At 38.2% G+C, this 21,707-nt stretch overlaps 1 protein-coding gene across 1 annotated transcript in view; it reads left to right on the forward strand.

Moving 5' to 3' along the window:
• Window positions 1-20,646, forward strand: part of IRS2 (insulin receptor substrate 2) — a 29,080-nt gene extending 8,434 nt beyond the window's left edge. Inside the window, exon 2 of the mRNA XM_061377700.1 lies at window positions 18,276-20,646. Within this exon, the coding sequence (XP_061233684.1) occupies window positions 18,276-18,280 (5 nt within the window). The 3' untranslated portion in view covers window positions 18,281-20,646. The remainder of the gene's footprint in view (window positions 1-18,275) is intronic.
• Window positions 20,647-21,707: the final 1,061 nt, after the last annotated feature.

Raw genomic sequence — 21,707 nt, forward strand, 5'->3', positions numbered from 1 at the left:
CTTATTTTCTCTCAGGTTGCATTTTACAGCTAACCAAACCAAAATAGTTAGGTCTGAACCTTGAAGTGCCACTTGTGAAATGTAAAATGTAAGCTGAAGTTATCTAAAATTAAATGAAGCCTTTGATAGTTTAAATTATGTTTATTATATGGATGTCAGCTTTTTACAAGCAGATAGATTATTAAAATGTATAGCATCTATTAGACTTTTATTTTGCTTTATACTTAGTGTTTAGCTATACTGCTCCTAGAAAGAATGTCATGGTTGCTTTGAGTCATTTAAGATAAATTGTTATAGACCAAGTTGAATGGTGGGTTTGTTCTAAAATGAACCAGTACAGTCATTGCTCAAGGCAGAGGAAGTGCTTAGGTTGATGATTGCTTCTGATTGCTTGATTTCTTTCAAGATAGCTACAGAGGCTAACATTTGCTTGTAAGTAAAATGGATAAAGGAATGTCTGAGTATTAGGACATGTTTTATGTGGTGGTTTTGTTTTATTTAATAAAGAGAGAATAACATGGGTTTCTTTATACTTGATTTACTATTATTTTTAAATAGCATTAATTACACTGGAATGCTGAAGCAGTTTATCAGTTGAAACACAGCAAGCATCCACAGAAAAATTAAGCTAGAGTTTGTGTATGTAATCTAACTTCTCCCTATTCAGCAGTTCAATGGCAACATAGTGGGGTATTTTCTGTTTATATTGGGTTTTCTCTAAAACCCCATTAATATGTTTCTTTTAAAGTAATAAACACCTAGAGAAATGGCTGTATCTGGAGTCTTCTTTTCTCCCCCCTCTCCTTCCCCCCCCCCCCCCCCCCACCATTAGTTGAGGTACAGTATGCTTTTGTACTGGTTGTCCATATGTTTTCTCTGTCTAGGTGCGTTGTGTATTGGTCATTATGTACTTCATCAGAGTTTGTGGAAATTTTAATGTTATGTTGGTGTGTGTAATGGCAGTTTGAAGTGGGTGTAGTGACTGATGTGATAAATTAGGGCTTGTGGTTATAAGGGTTTCACAACTCTTTGTTTTTTTTGTTGTAGTTTCTTAGTGTTTGCTTAGAAGTGATCTGTGTATACATGGAAATCACTAGCATCCCTTGAGTTTTTAGAAGAGTGTGTAGTGACCCCAAAGTTCAGATATGTTTTATTTGTGTGTCTGTTGTCTGGCATGTGGCTATTTTTAAAGTTTTTTGTGTGTATGTATGTAGGGGGTCAAGAGTGGCAGCCTTGAAAGGCCAAGTTCAACTGAGCAATTGCCTTGGTGCCAGCTGTTGGAAAGGCTGGTTTTCCTCTTGCAGCTTTTCCAAAGGAAATATTTTCTTGTTGTTTTGTTTGTTGTTTTTTTTTTACACTTACGTTTGTCTCAACTGCATTTAGCTGGCCAGCATGTGAACATTTGGGGTTAGTCAGTCGACCAGGTGCTCTGGAGAACCAGCAGCAGTGTGCAGAACCGGCAAGGGAAAGATGTTCCCACATCTTTCAAATGCAAGTTACAAAGTAGCATGAATTTCCTCCCTGCATCTCTGTCTGCTACAGTGGAAACCAGGATTACTGGTTTAGATTGTATTTGCAGTTTCCACACAAATTTGGGTAGGATGCATCCCTTAGGTTGCAAGAGTCTGTATTTAAAACAAGTTTTTAATCCTTAGTTATTATGTGCCTGATCCAAAGCATGGATAAATTAATGTAAAGATTGCTTATGACTTTATAGAGGCTCACCTGAAAAATACACTTTATGGAGTGTTGAAGTGCTAGCATATATAGTAAGTAACATTTGAGGCTCACTGAAAGACAGCAATAGTGTGTAATCTCCTCTGTGTTGCCAGTTAGACAGTAATGTATAATTTCCCTGAAGAACAGGTGTGATCACAGTGACTAGTCCTGTATGTGCATGCACATTTGCATGGCATTGTGCTGTTGCTTGGTAGCTGGGGTGAAAAACTGGCCACTAAACCAGCAATGTTTAGGAAAGATGTGCAATCTGATCAGGAGAAATCCTTGTGAAAATAGATTTAAAGGGCTAAATATGCGGAGTTCTGTTACTACCCAGGTTTTCTTACTTTCACAATTTATTTTTTTTTCAAAACAGATGTTCTGAATTTATTATCAGTGATTATGACCCAAAATTATGTATAGGTGTAAACAAAATAGTGATTAAAAAGATTCACTTCTTGTGCGCAGTGAAGGGCAGTACGTGCTGGGAAGAGATATGTTAGAAGTTAGCAGTAGGGAAATACTTTCCAAAACAAACATCTTTGATACTAGACTGTGTTTTTGTTTGTTTTTCAAATCCAGATTTGCCTGCTTGAGTTAAATGGAAGTTATTTTAGAGTGTTTTTTTTTTATCTCAGTAAATCAGTCACAGAAATAGTTAAGAGAAAAAAAAATCAGCCCTAGCTTCAAATATAAGCTCCCACCTGTGGTAGTAACATCTAGATTGCAGAAAAGTAATGCAATAGCATGATTCCATAGATCAGGAGTGATTCAGTGTTTTGTTTACATTATTTGTCAATCTCCTCAGCATCCTAGAGGAGAACACTTCCTTCCTGGCAGATGGCAGCCCCAGGGCCATGCACCTGCCATTACAAGCACTGTGCACTAGTAATCTACCCCAGCACTGCTGTTAACAAGAGGCTAATGATTGGAGACTGTCTGCCTGACAGCCTAAACAAAATAGGAACATATTTGTCCTTCAGCAAGGGTCTGAGAGACCTTAGGAAGGACAGTCAGGACAGTATACTGGAGAACTATAACGGAATTTAATTTAGACCTGTTTGGTAGTGTTTGCAGTGTGAGCCACTTTTAAGATAATGATGCTGCAGAAAGTGAATGATGTCTCAAAGAAGGGATTTTCTGTTTCTCTGGCAGAGTGATAGCTGACTTAATAGCTCCATGTCAATGGGAGGAGGAAAGCTTGTGTGATTTAGCTGGCCCTGCCACAGTCCTCTGCAGCAGTGTGCCCTTGTCGGAAGGAGGGGGTCGGATATACTTGTGTAGGGCTCTGTCCTGTTCTGGCAAAGGGGGCATAAGCAGTGTTGGAAAGTCAGAATGTCTCTTTAATTGTTTGAGTGGTGTGTTTGCCACTTGCATAATACATTCCCATTTCAATAATTTGATTTCTGATATTATATGTTTTTATTATGTCATTAGACCAGGATCTCTTATTTTATCTGTTGTATGTTTCCCTTATAAGCTTGTGTGTTTGGTTTTCTTCCTTGAAAAGAGTGTGGGCGATATTTCTAGGGGATGCTACCCAAGGCGAGGGTATCTTTGAAGTAGGCCAGGATGTTCTTTGCTAAATTTAAAAACTACCCAAATATTACCCAGAGTTTGTAGAGTATTAAGCAGGATTACATGACGCACGGATTAGACATTGTTGAGCAGCCTGTTTTTGTTTGAAGGGGTCAGAAATGAAGCCACTGGGGCTTTAGTGTGATGCCAAAATAGCAAACTTGCTGATACCAGAAACAGCAGAAGTTTCTTAGAAACAGTAGAGCACAGTGGATAATTTTCCAAGCTTTTTCAAGTGGTGCTTTAGTAAAATTTGTTTCACACATGCTGTGATGACAAGTGTAAAGTATGGAACTTAACATTTTACATTACCGTTGGGTCTCAATTTCCAAGTCTGTTTCATAGGTACTTTACAGTAGACTAAGAACAACACTCTTAAGTGTGACTTAAGGCAGAGGACTGTGCCTCTGTTCTGTCAAAGACAAATCAATAAATCATTCCAGTGACAGTGGGGAAAATCATGTCAATGAAATAAGATCTAAGCAGTTTTAGATTTGCCTCTTGTGCTGTGTGCTCCCAACAGGAGCAATATATAATTTTAAAACAGTGCTTAAGACAGTCCTAATATTCAGTTTAACCCCTCATTAAATTGCATAGCAGTGGCAAGGTAATGTATGGAATGAGACTTTGGAATATTTCCTTTTTTAATTTTTTTTTTTTTCCCTTTGGAGCTAGACTTTTGCTTACCACAAGTCAGAAGATTGATTGAACAAGGCATCTGACATTCTTTTGGGGAAGAGTTAGGCTTAACTCTTACATAAGAGATGGTAGTGTTGAATAGGTGCTCTAGAATGAAAAAACAGCAAGTACGCAGGCTGCTCTGCCTTCACTGATGGAGATAACTGAGGCTATAGGAAGTTATTTACAATAACTGGTAATGTTACATTTTAGCATTATTTAAAAGAAGTAAGAATAGAATTTACAAGTGGATGCAAACTTCATCAGTTTTTTAGTGAATTCAAAACCCCTTTAAATCACCAAGTTTATTGCTTCTGCTACTGTGGTCTCTCCAGTGCTTGAGTTATTCAGAAGTTACAGTGTGAGTTTATTCTCTAGTCTTTCTGCCAGTTTCTCGAAAACTCCAGTGAGTGGCTTTAGATGGCTTTAAAAGAAGGCAGACCAAATGTCAGGTGACATGTCTAACCAAAATTTTCACTGATACGAACTTTTTACAAGGGAATTACAAGGTTTGGATCTGGACGGTGGAGGCAAAACCTTCCTGTAAGGCAGTTGCACTGGGTTGTGTTGTAATATCATTTGTTACTACAAAGTAAACATTTAGAAAAGTTTAAAGGAGGGTGGCTTGCATCTTTTATAGCAGGTTCCAGTCCTGAGCAATTATTTCTGCCAAATTAATGAAATATAACTATGGTTTTTTAATGTAAAAAAAAAAAAAAGTTACACTTTTGTAACAGTCTTGTACACAAAAGGGATAAAGATTTATGATGATGATAATATTAAAGTTTTTTGTGAACTATGAAAAGTCACTATATTACAATTATTTACAGCAAATTAGTTTTGATCTAGCATAAAGCTTTCAACATTTTTGTTTGGCTTTGGGATCAAGCTTGTATAACTTAATGCAAGGGTACATAATTCCCTCTGATGTTACGGAATCAGTGCTCATGACTTTAATAATAGTTACAGAGAAATGACTGTATGGTGGAGCATTAGGAATAAATATATAGATAGATAGATATAGATATATGATGCATAGGTACAGAATACTTGAGAGAATTGACCATAAACTTAAAATGGTTAGCACATAAGACTTTATAATCCCAACAGTGTGGCAGTTACTCTCACAGGTACCAGTGAGAGATTCTAACATGTATCAATGAAGGCTAAGATAATATTGCATTTTGGATATCTAAGAAAGGTAACTTACTACACTGTTCTATTTCAGGATCTAAATGTCAAATGAAAATCCTGTCAAGACAGGCTTTTAACTTTCACCATATCTGGTGTATTGTTAAATAAATAGTTGATTGCATGGGTTCTAAATAAATAAATCGGTAGTGTTGAATATTAGCCAGTAGGATGATTTCCAGATACAAATGCACCACTGTATTTCAGCACTGTGACTTCTGGTCCAGGTCCTCACTCATTTTTTTTTATTTATTTTTTTTTCTTGTTAGTATGAATGTTCAAGTGACAGTGAACTGAAAGCTTTGAAATGTATGGTAACATGACATAGTGCATCTGTTATTAAAAAAGTAAATCAGGACTTGATAGAGAAATAGCTGGACTTTTGTTATTGATTTGAACTAATGAACTAGAATTTGGCCCCCAAGAAATGAATTCATGTACTTTTATTTTCATAGATATATACTTGACTATGATAGACAGCGGGAACAGTAGACTTGGATCTTGAAGCTTGAGTGAGCACAGCGAAACTGGTGTGCCTGAATGCAGAGGGAGCTGGCCTGTGCTGTGAGTGAGCTATGTAGGATGTTTAGGTCCCACACTGCTGTTTGATGGACTTGTAGGAGGTCATTCAGAGAATCTTCTGCAAGTCTGAAATTATTCCCCAAGTCTTGACTTTGCTTCATCAGTCACAAACATGGCAAGATTTAATTTGCCATATTGGCCATGAGGATGCTATGTTGTCATGTTAAGAGAAAACACTGCAACATTTTCTGTTCCTCTCACTCCTTGGTGGATGTTTTCCATTTCCTTTGTACTCACAGATTCGCTGTTGTCACTTTTACAAGTTGATAACATTTCAACTGTGCCATTTAAAAAAAAAAATATATATATAGAGAAAAAGAGTTATTTACGTGATAATTTTGGTCATAAAGACTCAAGCTTGTATTCTACTTAATTTTACTTCGTCAAAGAGTACAATTGCATTGATTTTCACTAATAATTTCCATGTCATAGCACAGATTACTCTGTTTTCTTACCCTAAGTATAGGACAAGCAGAATGCTGAAGTTTGGTTCAGGATATTTTTTGTCTATTTGTGGTTCTGGTTGTTATTATTTGTAAATAAAAAATAAATAAAAATCCAACCACCCCCTCTTCATCTCCCCACTCTCCCCACCCCCCCAACCCAACCCAAACAAAACCACCCCCAAACCCACACCAAAAACAAACAAAACAAACAAATCCAAATCAAAACCCACAGAAAAGGTGTCTGGTACTTCAGAACATGTACTTGGAAATAGCAAACTCTTTTGGGTATTGATGCATAGGAGACAACTTTAGATTCTCCACTGTACTCTACCTTGAGTGGAATGAAGTGTATACATCTTGTCCTTAGTCAGGTATCTTAACTCTGAAGACGTTCTTAGTGTTTCCTATTAGTTTGTTTTAGACACGAGCCCATTTATCAGGCACTGATTTTTAGCTTGTCGTCTTGAGGCATTTTCGCATGCATTTTTGTAAAGGGCTGCCTGAGCAGCCGACTCTTCTCCATTTCACTCTGGAGGCAAAGTTCTATTGAGTTCTACTGAAAATGGCAGAACAGTAGACAAGTCCTCTATTGAAACTGTATGTTAAATTTCTAATTTGCAATCTTTTAATTTTTTTGTCATGTAAACCTGTTGTTTTATTGGAGTGTGAAATAGCTTTATCTTACTCATTAGTGCAACTGTGGGTTTGTGTTTATGTATGTGAACCTGAGCAAGATCTTAATTTTGCTTCTGTAGCCAAAGAAACACTTCACACTTTGGTATGTCTCAAAATATATTAGCTTGTTATTGCCTCAACTACAGAGAAAGCTGATTCTTACCTGGAAGAAGGAAATAAATTATATTTGATCTGTTAAAAATAGCACTGTGCTAAAAAGAATTATATTTGGTAGTTGTTAGTAAATTCATGAGCAGGAAACACTTGTCCAAATTTCGTGGTTTAGTTTAGGAAAAACACTGGAAATAAATGCTACCCAAATAAATGCTACCCATATTAGTACAGGATGTAGCATAGTGGGGCTTTGACTGTAACTGAGTGAATAACATTACTATTTGTCCTTTAAGTCTAAAATTCTGTTTCCTCACTGGATTAGACGGTACTGGAGGTTTTTTTCTCCTAGTATGTGTATTTCTCTTGGTGTATCTGGTGGCACCTTTCTTAAACTTCTTTTCTGCTTCTGTAATGCGGTAAATTTCAATTTGACAGAGGTTTCCAAGATTTTTCATGGCAGCTATGAGATACTAATAAGGACTCTTGGAACCATTTCTCTTTTTTCATGGATTGTCTTAGGTCCCATTTTCCGTCATTTGTGACCACATAATATCTTTCTGGAATAGTAATAATGAATTACTTCAATTAATTTTTTTAATGTACTTTAATTAAAAATAGCTACTGGATATAGGGATCTCTGATATAGTATTAAGTAGTCCATGGACTATAATTTGGAAAGCTGTAATGTGGAGGAACATTTACAGCCTGTTCATACTGGGTTTATTTTGTATGTGTTTTATGGCAACGGTTAAGTAATTGCCCTAGTCTTGTTCTTTCTGTATAGGAAAACATAAAGCGTCTCTGTGGTCTCTTGTCTCATAGGTTGAATTCAGATTCTTTTATTATTTCTTTTTAGTTGACATTATTTTATTATTTTTTTTATATGACACTTGGAGAGCCTGAGGTGTCAAAGTGGAAGACACAGTCAAAGTAGTTATGCCTTTTATTAGTGCCTCAGATTGGTTGGTTGTTTTTCTCACAAATAGGCACCGTGTGATTGCTACGGAAGAGTTTTGGTAGGATTGTTTAGCATAGATGGGATGGGACTGTTTCCAAGCCAAGGGAGTATATTCCAGAGTAGGCTATTTATCCTTGTTTTTCCTAATAGGTTTTGTGGAATTCATCTGTGCTGGGCTCCTATTTTTGTCTGATGGACACAAGAGTATAATTAAAAGGCAGAAATATCTTCATCTGAGGCTGTAGGTTGACCACAAGACTTCAAAATCTTAGGGGACCTTAATGTTGATGTTCTGAGTGAAGCTGCTTAATGCCTTTTGTGTTGCAAATATCAGCTCAGGTGTTATCAGTGTGTTCTAAGGGTCCATTTTCCTGGTTTAGGTTCCCACATGTGGTGGGTTTTTTTTCATCTAGCCAATGTTCTTGCACATTATGTAGAACGGAGAGGTTTGGCCCAGTCTGTAGACATCTCGTTTGCACCTTGTTAGTAGCCTACTGAAACAGTCCTCTTAAAAATCTGGCTTCCATAAGTAGTCACTGGAAGGATACAGGTATCTTTTAAGTATTGAAGAGACGGGTTAAAGCCAGACTTTGAGACTGGTGCAAACCTGCCTTCCCTGGCTATAGGGGAAGCCTATACGCTTGGCATAAATAAAACATCTAATTTTCAGAGGTGTGTGGCTTGTGAGATCAAACTTTGTGTGGAGTCTATTGTAAGCAGAAGGACTTGAAGTGAGACTGATACTCATGTGTGGATCAGCTGACATAGCTAAGTATTCCTGCCTGACCTGGACTATACTCTAGTTAAGTTGATGAGGTATTGTACTTGCTCAGTAAATGTGAAAGTAAAAGGGATTTGTGTTTTCTCTAGCTATGCAGCTGTTGAACTGTTGGCTGAATGATTTTCAATATATTTCCTGGTCAATCACAATATGTGAAATATGCAACAGAATCAGGGCCTTAGCATTTGGAAGCAAACTTGGGCTTTGAAGGCACAGATGTACTGGGCGAAGATGGCTTAGGCAAATATTGGTATTTTGCAAAGTATTTCTTCATGCATGTTGTCTGCAATCTTTCCTTCTCCATTCTTTGCAGAACATCCTTCCTGAGCAGCATCTTCGCTTTATAAAGCCTCACCTACTACACAGTATCCCACAGGAAGTTGCAGTTCCTTAATGCAGTGCCCTGAAGTGCTTATCACACTCATTGGAGGTGTCCTAAGCAGTTTTAAAGAGCTGGGTTACTGGCAATAGGAGAAAAATACACATAGGTCTTTATGTATTGGAAAATATCCCTGAAGTCTAGGGGAATTCTCTGCTGCACATCATGGGACTAAAGCCAAACTCTTACAAGTGACAAAGATGGTTTTTCATCTGTTTTATAGAAATAGTCCTGGTAATGTTACTGACTTTCAGAAAGATGTGACAATGTCAGTTATATAGTTGTTTGGTCAGATATATTGCTATAAGTACCATGTATATGAGGTACTGGTGAGCCTTGTCAAGGAAATTGTCATTGGTTGCTTATAAACATATTTATTGGCAACAAATCACCGGAGCCATAAAACAAAACAGACACCTGTGTGAGGAGAGTACTTGGGAGAGGAAGGAAAAACAGAACTGGTGAAACAGTAGAGTACAGCTCTGTGTAAATATTTACTGAGAGCTCTTGTAATTACAGAAGAAAGTACATCCTGCTCTGGAGTTAGCAATATTGCATATAAATGATAGTAATTTTTTGGTCTTTTTTTCTTAAAATCTCTGAAGCTTTGAGAAAAGTGCTGTGAAAGCACACTGTACTCTGACAACATAGTATCCTTCATGTTTTAATAATGTTTTATTTTTTATTCTCCATGGGGTAGGTAAAACTTTGTACTGCTGGTATCACTGCTGGAAAAAAAATAAATAAGTGCTGTTTTCTAAACTGAGATTTAGTGCAACTGATTTCCCATCAAAGTGTTACAAATGTTTTCAGGTAACATACAGCATAGTTTTGCTTCTTCCAAGAATCCTGCAGGAACTGCTGGCCAGCTGTACAGGGCTTTTCATCCCAGTTTTGCAGGGTTGCATAGAAATGTTTGGGCACTGTGTTTTTGAGCCTTTCCATTGTGCTTTCGGGTTGTAGATGAGAAATATCCCTATGGGGGAATTGCAGTTCCTGTTGCTGTGTGTCTCACTATATAAAGAAAGGGCAGCATTTGATGATACATGAACTGAACCTGAAACAGTTACATGGGAAGAAAGACTTCAGCTTTGTTGTGAGCATTAAACTAACATGTGGCAGGTTCAGAACAAGCAGAAGGAAATTCTTCTTGCAGCCTGTAGCTGAAGGGAGGTGAAGTGCAGGAGGTACTTAATAGGTAAATCATTAGAAACTAGATGAGAGTTTGGGGAAGCATCTCTGCTTCTTTGACCCACTTCCAGAGGAAACTGTATTAGAGACTTTAGCCTGCTTCAGTGCCGCCATTTTTTTTCCTGTATTGCTATTTCACTAAATGATTTGGGGGAGGTTAAGAGGATGGTGGTGTCTTTTTATCACAATACATGAAGTTTGCAACTTCTTACGTAGCTTCATCTTTCCCTCTGTCTATAACTGACTGATTCACAGTTAGCACACAATGGTGCAAATACAAAAAATTGCTAGAAAAGCATTGACAGAAATTGAAAATCATCCTTTAAAAATCTTCTATCTTACTGTCAGATGCTTATAGTTTTAAGTGGGGTGTGACAACGAGAGAAAGCAGCAGGGATCACATGGCCCTCCTGTGCATGCCAGGTTGTTCCTCTTAGCCTGTCCAGGCTTTCTTTTCTGTCCCTTCACTCCCTGTGTATTTTTTCTGTGGGAAGAAGCATCTGTGGACAAATCTCCTAACTTGAAAGTCCAAAAGCTGTAGCAGGCAGCCTCATGCTTCGTGTGTGACCATCCAGTGGGCTTAGATGGCAGGTTAGATGCAAAAGTGAATGTATGTAATGCCAGGGGTGTTTCAGTGTTCTTGGTAAGCAGTCTGAAAGTCAGTTTGCGAAACAGGCAAGTAGCTGACTGTGAAAGTTGACGAGAACCTTGTGTTTTAAGGCATTTCTGAAGGATAAATGTCTTCCTCTAGGACAGAGGAATGCTCCTGTCTCCATAAAGACTCTGTAAATCTGAAACTGTTTTGATATTAGGTGCCTAAGCCCTTTTGGCAATGACGGAGGCAGGGATCAGGCTTTCAAAGAAAGCCTGGATGAAGTGTTTCTGTTCCCCTGCTCACAATATTCACATGGCTGGAGCACTCATCCAGGACTGACCAGCATTGCCTGGCTGAAAAAAGTCTCAGTTCCGCCCCTCCCCCCGCCATCCCTACTGTGCCTTAGCCATATATTCTTTGGTAGAGTTGTTTAGTTCTTTCTTGCTGAAGCTGTTTTCATGGAATAATTAGATATCCACTGTAATGGAAAGGGAGAATGGACATGACTTCCCACAACTTACATGAGTCCTTATCTCTGTTCCCATTAATATTTAAATTTTTAATATGAATAATTCTTCAATTTAATCACTGGGAGAAATTGCTTTTTCTCCCCAGTGAGAGAGAGGAAAATGCTTTTAAGCTCTTTGAGAGCACTTTAACATTGCATGTTCAGGCATGCGGATGGAGGTAACCTAGTGGCTCAGAAAAAGCCATTGGACTTTGGTATTGGCCACTGATACCTAGAATGGCAGCCAGGTTCTTGCATGTGGAGCTAACCAGAAGAATGATAATACTCCCCCCACTATTACCTTCCTGAAATGAGTCCACCAACACTGATGGCTTTTCAGTGTGCAGTTATGTGAGCTCTTCATCCTTGTCAGACCTTGTTGCCTTTGTTAATGATTATTGATACATATTAGAATAGGGACAGATATGCCTGTGACATCCCAGTTCAGCAAACTTTAAAGCAGCTCTAAAGGTGTGTGAAAGGATTTGGTCTCTGCTTCTAAAATGAACACCAAGTTATACCTCAGAGGCTTGGTGATCTTTCGTAACTTGTAAACTTGTAAGACTGAATTTCATAACTTATTCATCTGAGCCTAACATGAAATAGAGCAGAAAAAATGTTGCTTAGAAGTGCCTGTTTCTTCTCCTTGACCGTAAGGAGCTAGAATGACTAGCTCTTCATAGGGTGAGTAGGTCAGAGATGCAGAGATACACACTGGGGGTGGCAGAAGTTAGCTGAGTATTGCCTAGTTTATGCTGCAGGGGCAGACAAGCTAATTCAGTTGTTTTTGTTGTGTCTCTGAAGATGAGGTTGGTAGATCATTCAGTGTATTAGTCACCAATCCCTTCCTCCCTTGCCCTTCATCACTTCTAAGGTGAGCATGTTGTTTTGTGAAAATATTGTCTCTTAAGCAACTTCTGGCCTCACTTTGTATGCAAAGTAATGTTGCTGGAGTTTGGGTATTGCTGTCAGTCTGTTCCTGGGAAGAGCTGCTTCTCCTGGTCATGTGGTGGAAGGAGGTGTAAAAATTAAGCCAGCTGCCTAATAGAGGCCACGTTTGCAGTGTTGGGTTTTGAATCTGCACTCATAAAGGAATGGTATGATGGGTGTAAGGTGGGAGGCAATTCTATTTGCATGAAAAGAACGTGACTTCTTGTTCCACAATGGTTAAATCCTGTGTATGCGAACTGTTGAGTGGCTCTCTGGCTGGCTGCCACAGACTAAGCTTTTCAGTCGCAAATTTTCTATATAGTTTCCACATCTGCTTCAGCTTGTGCATTTCTGTCCCCCTTACAAACTCCCAGTGGAAAACCGAAAGGATTGAACATTTTTTTTGTAGTATTTTGTTCGCTCTTGGAAAACAGCTTGGTTTTGTTTAATTGCGTTTAATGTTTTTGAATGGTAGTATACCCAATTTGCAAGGGAGAGGATAAGTGAACACATTTCAGATATTACTATACTGAGGGGTTTTTTGTCTAATTTATTTTATCCCTAATCATGGGATTAAATCACGTCTTTGCAAACTTGTTTAATAGTAGACAGTGGCTGTAGCTCTGAAATTAAGAGATATAATAGCAATTGTATTAAATTAATCCTGGAAAAATGAGCATGTCTAGTTTCTTAATTTTAAATTTGAAGTGCCTATTTTCATTATAATTGATATGGGAAATGTATTTCTGGACCGACACTTTAGCTATAAATTCATTATCATGACATTAGTAAGTTAAATCCTTTATTTTCCACCTAATTAAGTTTTAATGTTTAGTTATTCATACTACAAAATCTTAAGAAGCTTGACAAAGTGATGTGAAACAAATTATATCAAATTCTGAAATCAACTAAGCATAGCCCTCCTAGTCGTCTGTACTTCTGCTGTAGACTCAGCTGCTTAAACTCTAGTGTAAGTGTTGCAGGTAAAAGAAGTGTTAGTTGTATAAATATATAGTATCAAGTACAGATTACTTTGATTTTTCAGTACCTGTGGATAGAAGTTGACACTCATTATGAATTATGGAGATTTGTCTGTGCCATCAGATGAACATTTTAGACTCTCATGCATATGGTAGGACAAAAAAGGAAAAAGAAGTACTTGCAGGTGCTGACATGTACCGTCTTTTTCCAGATAATCTAGTGGTTTGTTTCCCACAGTAGAAGATAGTATCTTTCCCCATGGTTATCTTAATGCAATTCAAGATGTTATGATTTTTTAACTATTTGACACAAGAGGTTAAAGTACTGTCAAGCTCATTTTAATACAGAGAATTGTGCCCACAAAATCCCTATTTTACTACTTTAAAGACATTCAGTGATTTTTATTTTTTTTTTAGTATCAGTCATGAAGAATCTGTGTTGACCTGATGCTTGCTTTCCTAAATTCATAAGCCACCAGAGACGTATTTAAATAACAGTGTGTACTGTTTCTTAGTGGAAGAACATACCAGAAGAGCTTAGTTACTTGGGGCAGCATGTCTCCAATTGTGATCAACCATGACTTGTTTAAAAATATAATAACAACGTGTCTTTTTCATTTCACAGTTTATTTTTTTTCCCCATCAAATGTGGAATCATTTACTTTGGATGGATATTATTCATAGTCTTTGTAAACTGTTAGAGCACACTATGTTTTCCTGCAAAGTGTTGGTAAGGTGAATGCTTAAGTTGATCGAAACCTTTTCCTGTGATGATGGTCAAGCTCAGCTTTATTTGGTATGAGCAGTCCTGCTGCGCAGAGCTCAGTTTCCCTGGAATTACTTGTGGACAGCCATAGCTCAGCACATGAGTTCTCCTATCTTTAGCAGGGTTACCTATGTGCTTGATATTAAGTACAGTGTTCATTAAGTTTCTTAATCAAAGTCAGGTCAAGATTTGACTCCTACTGTACACCTCCCCAGTAGCATGCCAGGGAGCAGGCACACTGCATTTGCATTGGAGTGCTTGGCCAAAGTTATGACCTTATAATATGCATATGTGCATCCTACAATCCCTCCTGTAAAGAAGCCCTCAGAGATTGCAGTTCAGACCATCTCCTGTTGCTGTTGATGCCAGGCTGGCATGGGTTTATCACCATGGGACCCATGCTGTCCCTCCTCACCCTCTGCCCCTGCTGCTTACCTCCCTGCTCTGCTTATTGGCTGATACCAACTGCTCTGAGCATAGGGAAGGTGCTGCTGAGGTGCAGGGCTACAACCTGGGCAGGTACCTATAAGCCCATCTGCTGCAGGGTGCCAGGTATGATGCACAGAGCTGGAGGGTAGGGAAGGCAGTGCAGCTTTCTGATGGGGGGACATTTGTCTTTGCCCAGCCAGCTGCCTCACCCAGGACCCTGCATCTCTTCCTGAGGGAGGTGGCGGGAAGCAATTACCTCTCCCTATAGGTAGAATTCAGTTCCTTGGGCTATGCCATCTAATGGCCTGTCATTATGCCCACAGATGGACATGTTCTTAGCCTCCAGATTCAGTTGTGTCAACAGGATTTCTCTTCCAGGAAAAGTTAGTGGGATCAGTGCCTTAGTCAATCTGGGAGGCAGCATGGGGAGGGGAAACAAAGGGACAAAACTGCCGAGTGATTTTCCTGGGGTCAGGGCAGAAGCCTGTGGCGGAGCTGGGGATTCTGCATCCAGTGCCTGATCCGCTCTGGCAGTCACGCTACCAGTGGAATAAATTTGCTGGTTATGAATAACCAGCAATGTGTTTTGTCATGTACTATCTGTGTGCTTGTTAGCATATGAGAATTATTTTTAGGAATTAAGAAAATTTTTATTCATTGCTTGCTGACTTTGAAAATTAATATGCAGAGTTGATCTTCTTTAATTGACTAACCATCATGTTCTCTTTACAGAATGTTTAACAAGTCTTCAAGTATTTGGTAGTTTCCTAGCAATTTTTTTGTGTGTTTATGTATTCCCCAAGAAGCACAGGTGGAATCAGATGACTTCAGGTAGTTTTGGAAACTCAGTAATGATCACGGATGCTTTTCTTGATAAAGCTCAAAACCAAAAGGAAACTTGAGTATTGTCACAGTGCTGGACTTTGTATTTTGATTTGTGTGTGCCCATGGACAATGAGGTTATCAAAGAATATATTAATAACCTGTAGGAATTTTGTTTAGTTCCTGGGTAAAGACGATGTATTGGTAGTGTGACTTGTTGTGTAAGTGGAATGTTGACCTGAGACTTGAAATAAATAAAAGATACTAATCACTGAAGCAGAAATTAACAGCAGTATTGATTTCTTGTTTGTTTATAGTTTTTGGTTTGTTTGGGGTTTGGGGGTTTGGTTTAGGTTTGTTGTTGGTTTGTTGTTGTTGTTTGGTTGTTTGGTTTTTTTTGTTGTTTTGTTTGTTTTTTGATTTTTCACTTTAACGTGGAACTTGCGGTTTATTTCTTGCAAGTAGGCTTCCTCTGAAGCTGTCATTGCTATTATGTGGATCAAGTGGTAGCAGTAGTTATTTTTATTTTCTTGATTCAAAGCTTATTCAAAACCGGATTCAGAGTTTATTGAAGTCAGGAGAAAATGTTTCATTATTGAAAACTGTGTTTTGGGTTTTGAGTTCTAGGTCAGCATTAGAGACTCACTGGATGATGTGTTTATTGCATCATAAGCACTTAGGCTTGTGCCCATAGTCCCATTGTCAACTAGAAAACCCTGTGAACCAAGTTTGGAAGTGCTTTGAAGCATCGTCCACTTCACTTGCTCTGGTTTAATTCTGCCTGGAAAGTACCTGTTGTGCTGTAAGAACAATGGCAGGTTTACTCAGTTGCTAATAATCCTCACTGATGATTGCCCTAGGCTGACATACTTCTGGAAACATGCTTGTTTGTGTTTGCATGTACAAAAACATCTTCCTCTGATTCCCTATCTGAAATATGTATTTCTTTATTGTTATTTTTTTAACTTTATTTTGCTTTCACTATCATGTGGCCACTTCTGAGAACCTAAATTTAGTTGTCACGTTAGTACCCATGTGGAGAAGGAAAGCAGTAACACAGTTTGCCTATATGATACATTTATACTGCTTCCCTGAACAAAAGTTGAAACAAAGTGATTTGTTAGCTAGCTCTTCCTCAAATGAGGGGTCTCTGGTGCTTTTGCAAGGGCATCCGTCCTGCCAAATGCTCTTGCGCACAGCCTTACTGGATGGTTATGGCAGTTTTGGGCTCCCTTGATTGCATTGTAAGCCAGTTCAAGTTTTTAATCTGAAACACCTCCCAGCTCAAACAATGAAAGATCATTTTCTGAAGATTAATGATAGATTAATGGGTAGATTTGACTTGGCGTCTGATCAGAAAAGTGGCAGCAAATAAATGGCAATGAGTGGGGGAAATGAGATGCTCTCCTTTTGGTCTCCTTTTGGCCTTCTTTTGGCATGCTATTAATTCATCTCAAGCTGTGTCATGAAATAAAATTCTAAGTAATATCCTAATTATCTGATCATGTAGTGGCTCCAACTGATTCCAGCAGGACTAATTCCTTAAGTAAACCATAACTCTGAGAGATTCGGTGGCAGTTTAACAACTCTCAACCATATGCCAAGATGTCAAACCTTTGGTTTTGTGTAGACTTGAAGGAAAAGCCTTTGTATTGGTTTATCAGAGGCTTACATGGGTTGAAACTTGCACACGTAAGCACTATGCTTACTTTGACATCCAGGTTTTATATATATGATTTATTTTGGTTTTATGGTCCCAAAGATACTAAAAATACACAAGAATACCGAGTAATTGTATCAGTACTTTCAAAATAGATGGGTTATGTACTTTATAGACTTTACTAAGTAACAGTGTTAGCTCCCATAATGTTTCAAATAACTTCAATTTTTAGGAAAACCTGTGTAGTACATCTTCAACCATAATATTCGTCTAACTTGTAAATTGCGGACAACAACATACAACAAAAAAATATTTCTATAAACTATTATGTGAACTAGACATTGTGAATAGCACACAGTGTGAATGTAATATACCAGCCTGATGTTGTATTGGAATTTACCACTTAGTTGGCACCTTTTGAAATGAGGTGTCGGTGTTTTGTCATGTAAAATGTACAGTCACGGTGTTCTGTTCACTACTGTTTGTGAACAGGTCTTTCCAAACAGTATGTCAAACAGGAAACATCTACACCATAAGCAACATGCTGAGAAAAGTTTGATTTTTTTATTTATTTTTTTTATGATAGAGTTGTGAGTTCCTCAGTATAATAATGTCCTTTTATGGTGGTGGCACATACTATCCATTAATACTTTCCAGTAAAAAATCATGGAAGGAGTCAGCTGAGTTCTTTAAATTAGGGTGGGTTACTTTGTAATCACCTTGACTATTTAAAACAGCTTTGTATTCAGCAATCCGGAGAAGATTCCTTCCATTTGCACACCTACCCACTTTTATACTTCTGAAATAAAAGTTATTTAGTAAACCACATAAGTCAGAGATGGTTCCTTCTGTTCTTTGCTTATAGGTTTTTAGACTATATAGTCTTAATGTCTGGGAATAGACAGCTGACTAAAAAAACAGTTGATTTTGTGCCTACTTTCTGCAACCCCTCTTCTTTTGCGCAGGTGAACACAGTGATGGGCACAACTTGAACTGGGGGGGTGGTGGTTATGTTGTGTTTTCTAACCAATTGTGTCTCTCGTGGTTTGCTGGTCTGAAGAGCCACAGCCAAAAAGTTCCAAAAAAAGGAGGTGGTGTTGGATTGGGGAGTACACTTCTGCAATATCTTCTTATGTATACCAATATAAAAGCAGTTATTGCATAGCTTCTCCTACCCTCCCCCATGAAACCCATTCTAAACAGTCTCCCTATGGTATTTTTGGTGTTTCTAAGTTGTAAGTATGATTATTTTTTTTTCAGCTTTTATTGACTCTATTTCATTTTTCTTTTCAGAATGAAGGAGTTAGTTTTCTCACCATGACCTCAAACAACAGAGTACAACATTCAAGGAAGCTGCTCGGCATATACCTTTTTGTTTGTTTGTCTTGGGTTTTTTGTTTTGGTTTGGTTTTTGTAACTGAAGCTGCTTAAGGTTTACTTTTCATTGTTGTAGTTATTGTTGGTCCGGACAGTTGCTTAACTGTTGTGGACTAAACTGTGCAACAAAACCTGGGAGGAAGTGAGAGCAACCTGCCTAACTTATTACCAGTCCATGGCATCTACGGTATCATTTTGCTGCTGTTGCGACAGAAGTTGGAGATGCTCTTTAGTTCGTAGGAACTTTTCTGCCAGCCTCTTTAACTAACAGCCAATGCCTTCATTTCTTTTTTCTGCAAAGATAAACTGTATTTATTCTTCGGCATATTAGGGGATTCTGTAACACCTGCTGAAGCAGTAAGATCTGGTATTTACTGGCATAATTTCAAGCCTACCACAGTACTACCTCAGTTCAAAGTAAAGCCGGATTTACAGTGTTGGTGTACGACAGTTTTCTCCCTTATCTCTATGCTGAGTCTCTCAAGAATGGTCATCAGCCTTACTGAACTTGCAACGCGTACAGCTGCTGCTGATGGGTTGTGAATCACTGTCCGCAGGGTTTACTCCTCAGACAAAGCCTAACCAGGGCACTGAAAAGTCTAAAATGGGATGAAACGCTGTGGATCGGACTTGGACAGAGGATTCAGAGTAGTTAGAAAAATATAAAATGTGTAACTGAAGCAACGTAAGTTAAAAACATCCAACTGTATTGGGGGTATCTCTCTGTACCTTTGACACACTTGTTTAATCCTCTCTATGTAGGTGTTTATGTAGGTACTTCAGATTGCAAAAGCCTTTACTCCTATTTACAAGCTCACTTTTGTCAGCTAACTGTTCTTAGCTGCGTTTCTTGTAACCAAAAATCCACATAAGCATGCTAGGAATGCAGGGATGATAATGGGTATCGGGCAGATTCAAGCGCTAATATTAACACAGTATTATCTTGCCATTTAGAAAGTCCTGATATTTGCCTTTTACCAGGAAAGCACCATTGTAGCTGCAGGTGTTATTACAGGGAAGAAGAACCACTGCAGTCACTTACCTGAGTTCTTTTCAAGGCTACCTTGAAAATCCAAGTGATGTGGCAGCTACTGTCACAAATGTCACATACAACTGTTGCACCAGACTAGCAGAATGTCATGCCACCTTGTTTCTCCTTTGATAAGTTTGTTTGTATACATGTTAAGGGTACCTCCCCAGTGCCTGCTGTGATAGACATGTATTACTAAGTTATGATTGGGTGAGACTTTTTTGCTTTAAATCATTGTGCTAGGTGGAACCTGTACTTCACTATTAACAATGCATTTTTATTTCCGAGGAAGATGAGAGTCAATGTCTAACAAGTATAATGAATAGCAGTGTGGTCTTCCTGCTTACATGCTGAATTTTTAGAACTGAGGATTGTACTACAAGACAAAGATGAATGTAAACTAATTCCTTCCCTACCCCATGACACACTTTATTTTTCAGTGTAATTTTTGGGGTCTTAAATCACAGCAATGCATAGACTTATACAATATTAGATCTAAAATCAATTTAAATATCTGATCTGTTAGAATTTATTTTCTTTTTTTAATAACAATACTATAAATGGTTCTAAGACATTCTAAAATGCTGCTTGTTGAAGTCTGGAACCACAGAAAAAATCAAATAACCTTTGGCATTTTCTGTCTGATTTCCCCCATAGCACTGAGTGTGGTACCTGCCGAGTTCAATGTTCTGAACTTCTATTTTGAAGTAGCCCTCTGTATCAGTTAAGAAATCATGCCACTAAAACAAATAGCTGAAATGCATACAGCAACTTCAAAACAAAAACTTGACCGTATAGTCAATTCTTCTCTATCCTGTATCTTTCACAAAGGCATATGCAATACTTACATTCTTAATTTAGTTTACAGAATGGAACCAAAATGTATAAATGTTATGTTTGCTAAAACTTCACGATGTATATTGGGTCTTTGTACATTTTGCCTGACTTACCTTAAATTTAAAATATTTTTTGCTATATAACCTTAACAGTTATTAAGCAGTGTTTTCTTTTGGGGTACGTATTGTTTCTGGATATCAAGATGTTAAATATATTTCTTGCTATTGTGATATGACAAGAGACTTAACTTATCTTGCTGTGTCTTCCAATGTACACGCTGTATATAAGGATAAATGTGATGCTGCTGGAGACCAGAATAAATGGAACTAGAGTAGTGTACTGTATTTAGTCTGTATTGATCATGGATGCTCTCCTTAATAGCCATATGCAATAAAATACATTATTTATGAAAGGAATAAAGTATTTCTGTGCCTCTTTTCTCTAGGGGTAGGGTGGCTTTTTTCTGGTTGTTTACATAAAATCAGTTTATTCTCTTCTAAACAGAAACATACTTCTCTGAACAAATCTTACTGCTCCGCAAATAACTTACCTGCTTTCCTTTTAACATTTGTAACACATGAAAAGTCATGAAATAAGTTTAAATCTTGTTTAATAATAAAAAAATCAGTATTATAAAGGCAAGGTCTGTATATTTCAGGAAATAACTAGGAGCAGAATTTGGTCTTAACTTTTTAATTCCAGTTTTAAAAGTGGGTAGAAGACCATAGGAGTCCTATTTATAGACTATAGACTATAGCAGCCTATTTCGTGGGAACAGACTTGGTCTATACATGCTGTATAGTCACACTGGTACAAGGTGAATGGAAGCCTAATGCTCTGTTTGGTTATCTTCATCTGCTGACTTGTATTCAGGGCCTCCAGGGTGCAGTCATAGACACCATAGGGTCACCATAGCCTGACCTGCTCCTGGTCAGTAGGAATGTCCCTTATACATGTATAAATGACTCTTTTTCAGTGTTCCTTGTACCCAGGTAAATGACCTGTGTGAGGGTGCCTGACTTGTTCATGACAGGAATTGCGGTGATGAAGGGCAGAGGACAACAACAGCAGGTTCATATAAACACTTGGATGTCCATTCAAGGGTCTTGCCTCATCTGGCTATATCTACCACTAAGTGGGCTGGTACTTTCATGGTTTTCTTATGTTTGGGGGATGGCTGAAGGACTGTACTCACGCAACTTTGTTTTAGAAGGACAAAACGTGGCTCATTATGGCAAGATTAGGTTCTTTCTCTGAAAGGAACTTGTGTGGAAAAGAGCAGTTCTGCCTGTTGCTGCCATAGGATCATCCTGTGGCTGATGCAGTGTCCATATAAGCCACAGAGTGCAGATGTAAACCACAGACAATGTATATGCTGCTCAAGAGGGAGCATTCAGTTCCTTCTCTCACCGTCCTGTTTTAGCTGCAAGCTGAGCTAGGGGAAGCAAAATGATACATTGTGGATCTTAGGGTGCTTACAT

This window comes from Neopsephotus bourkii, unplaced genomic scaffold (assembly GCF_033783945.1).
Source record: "Neopsephotus bourkii isolate Nb327-2 ecotype Australia unplaced genomic scaffold, CSIRO-AGI_Nbou_v1 NB_1760, whole genome shotgun sequence".
Taxonomy (NCBI): domain Eukaryota; kingdom Metazoa; phylum Chordata; class Aves; order Psittaciformes; family Psittacidae; genus Neopsephotus; species Neopsephotus bourkii.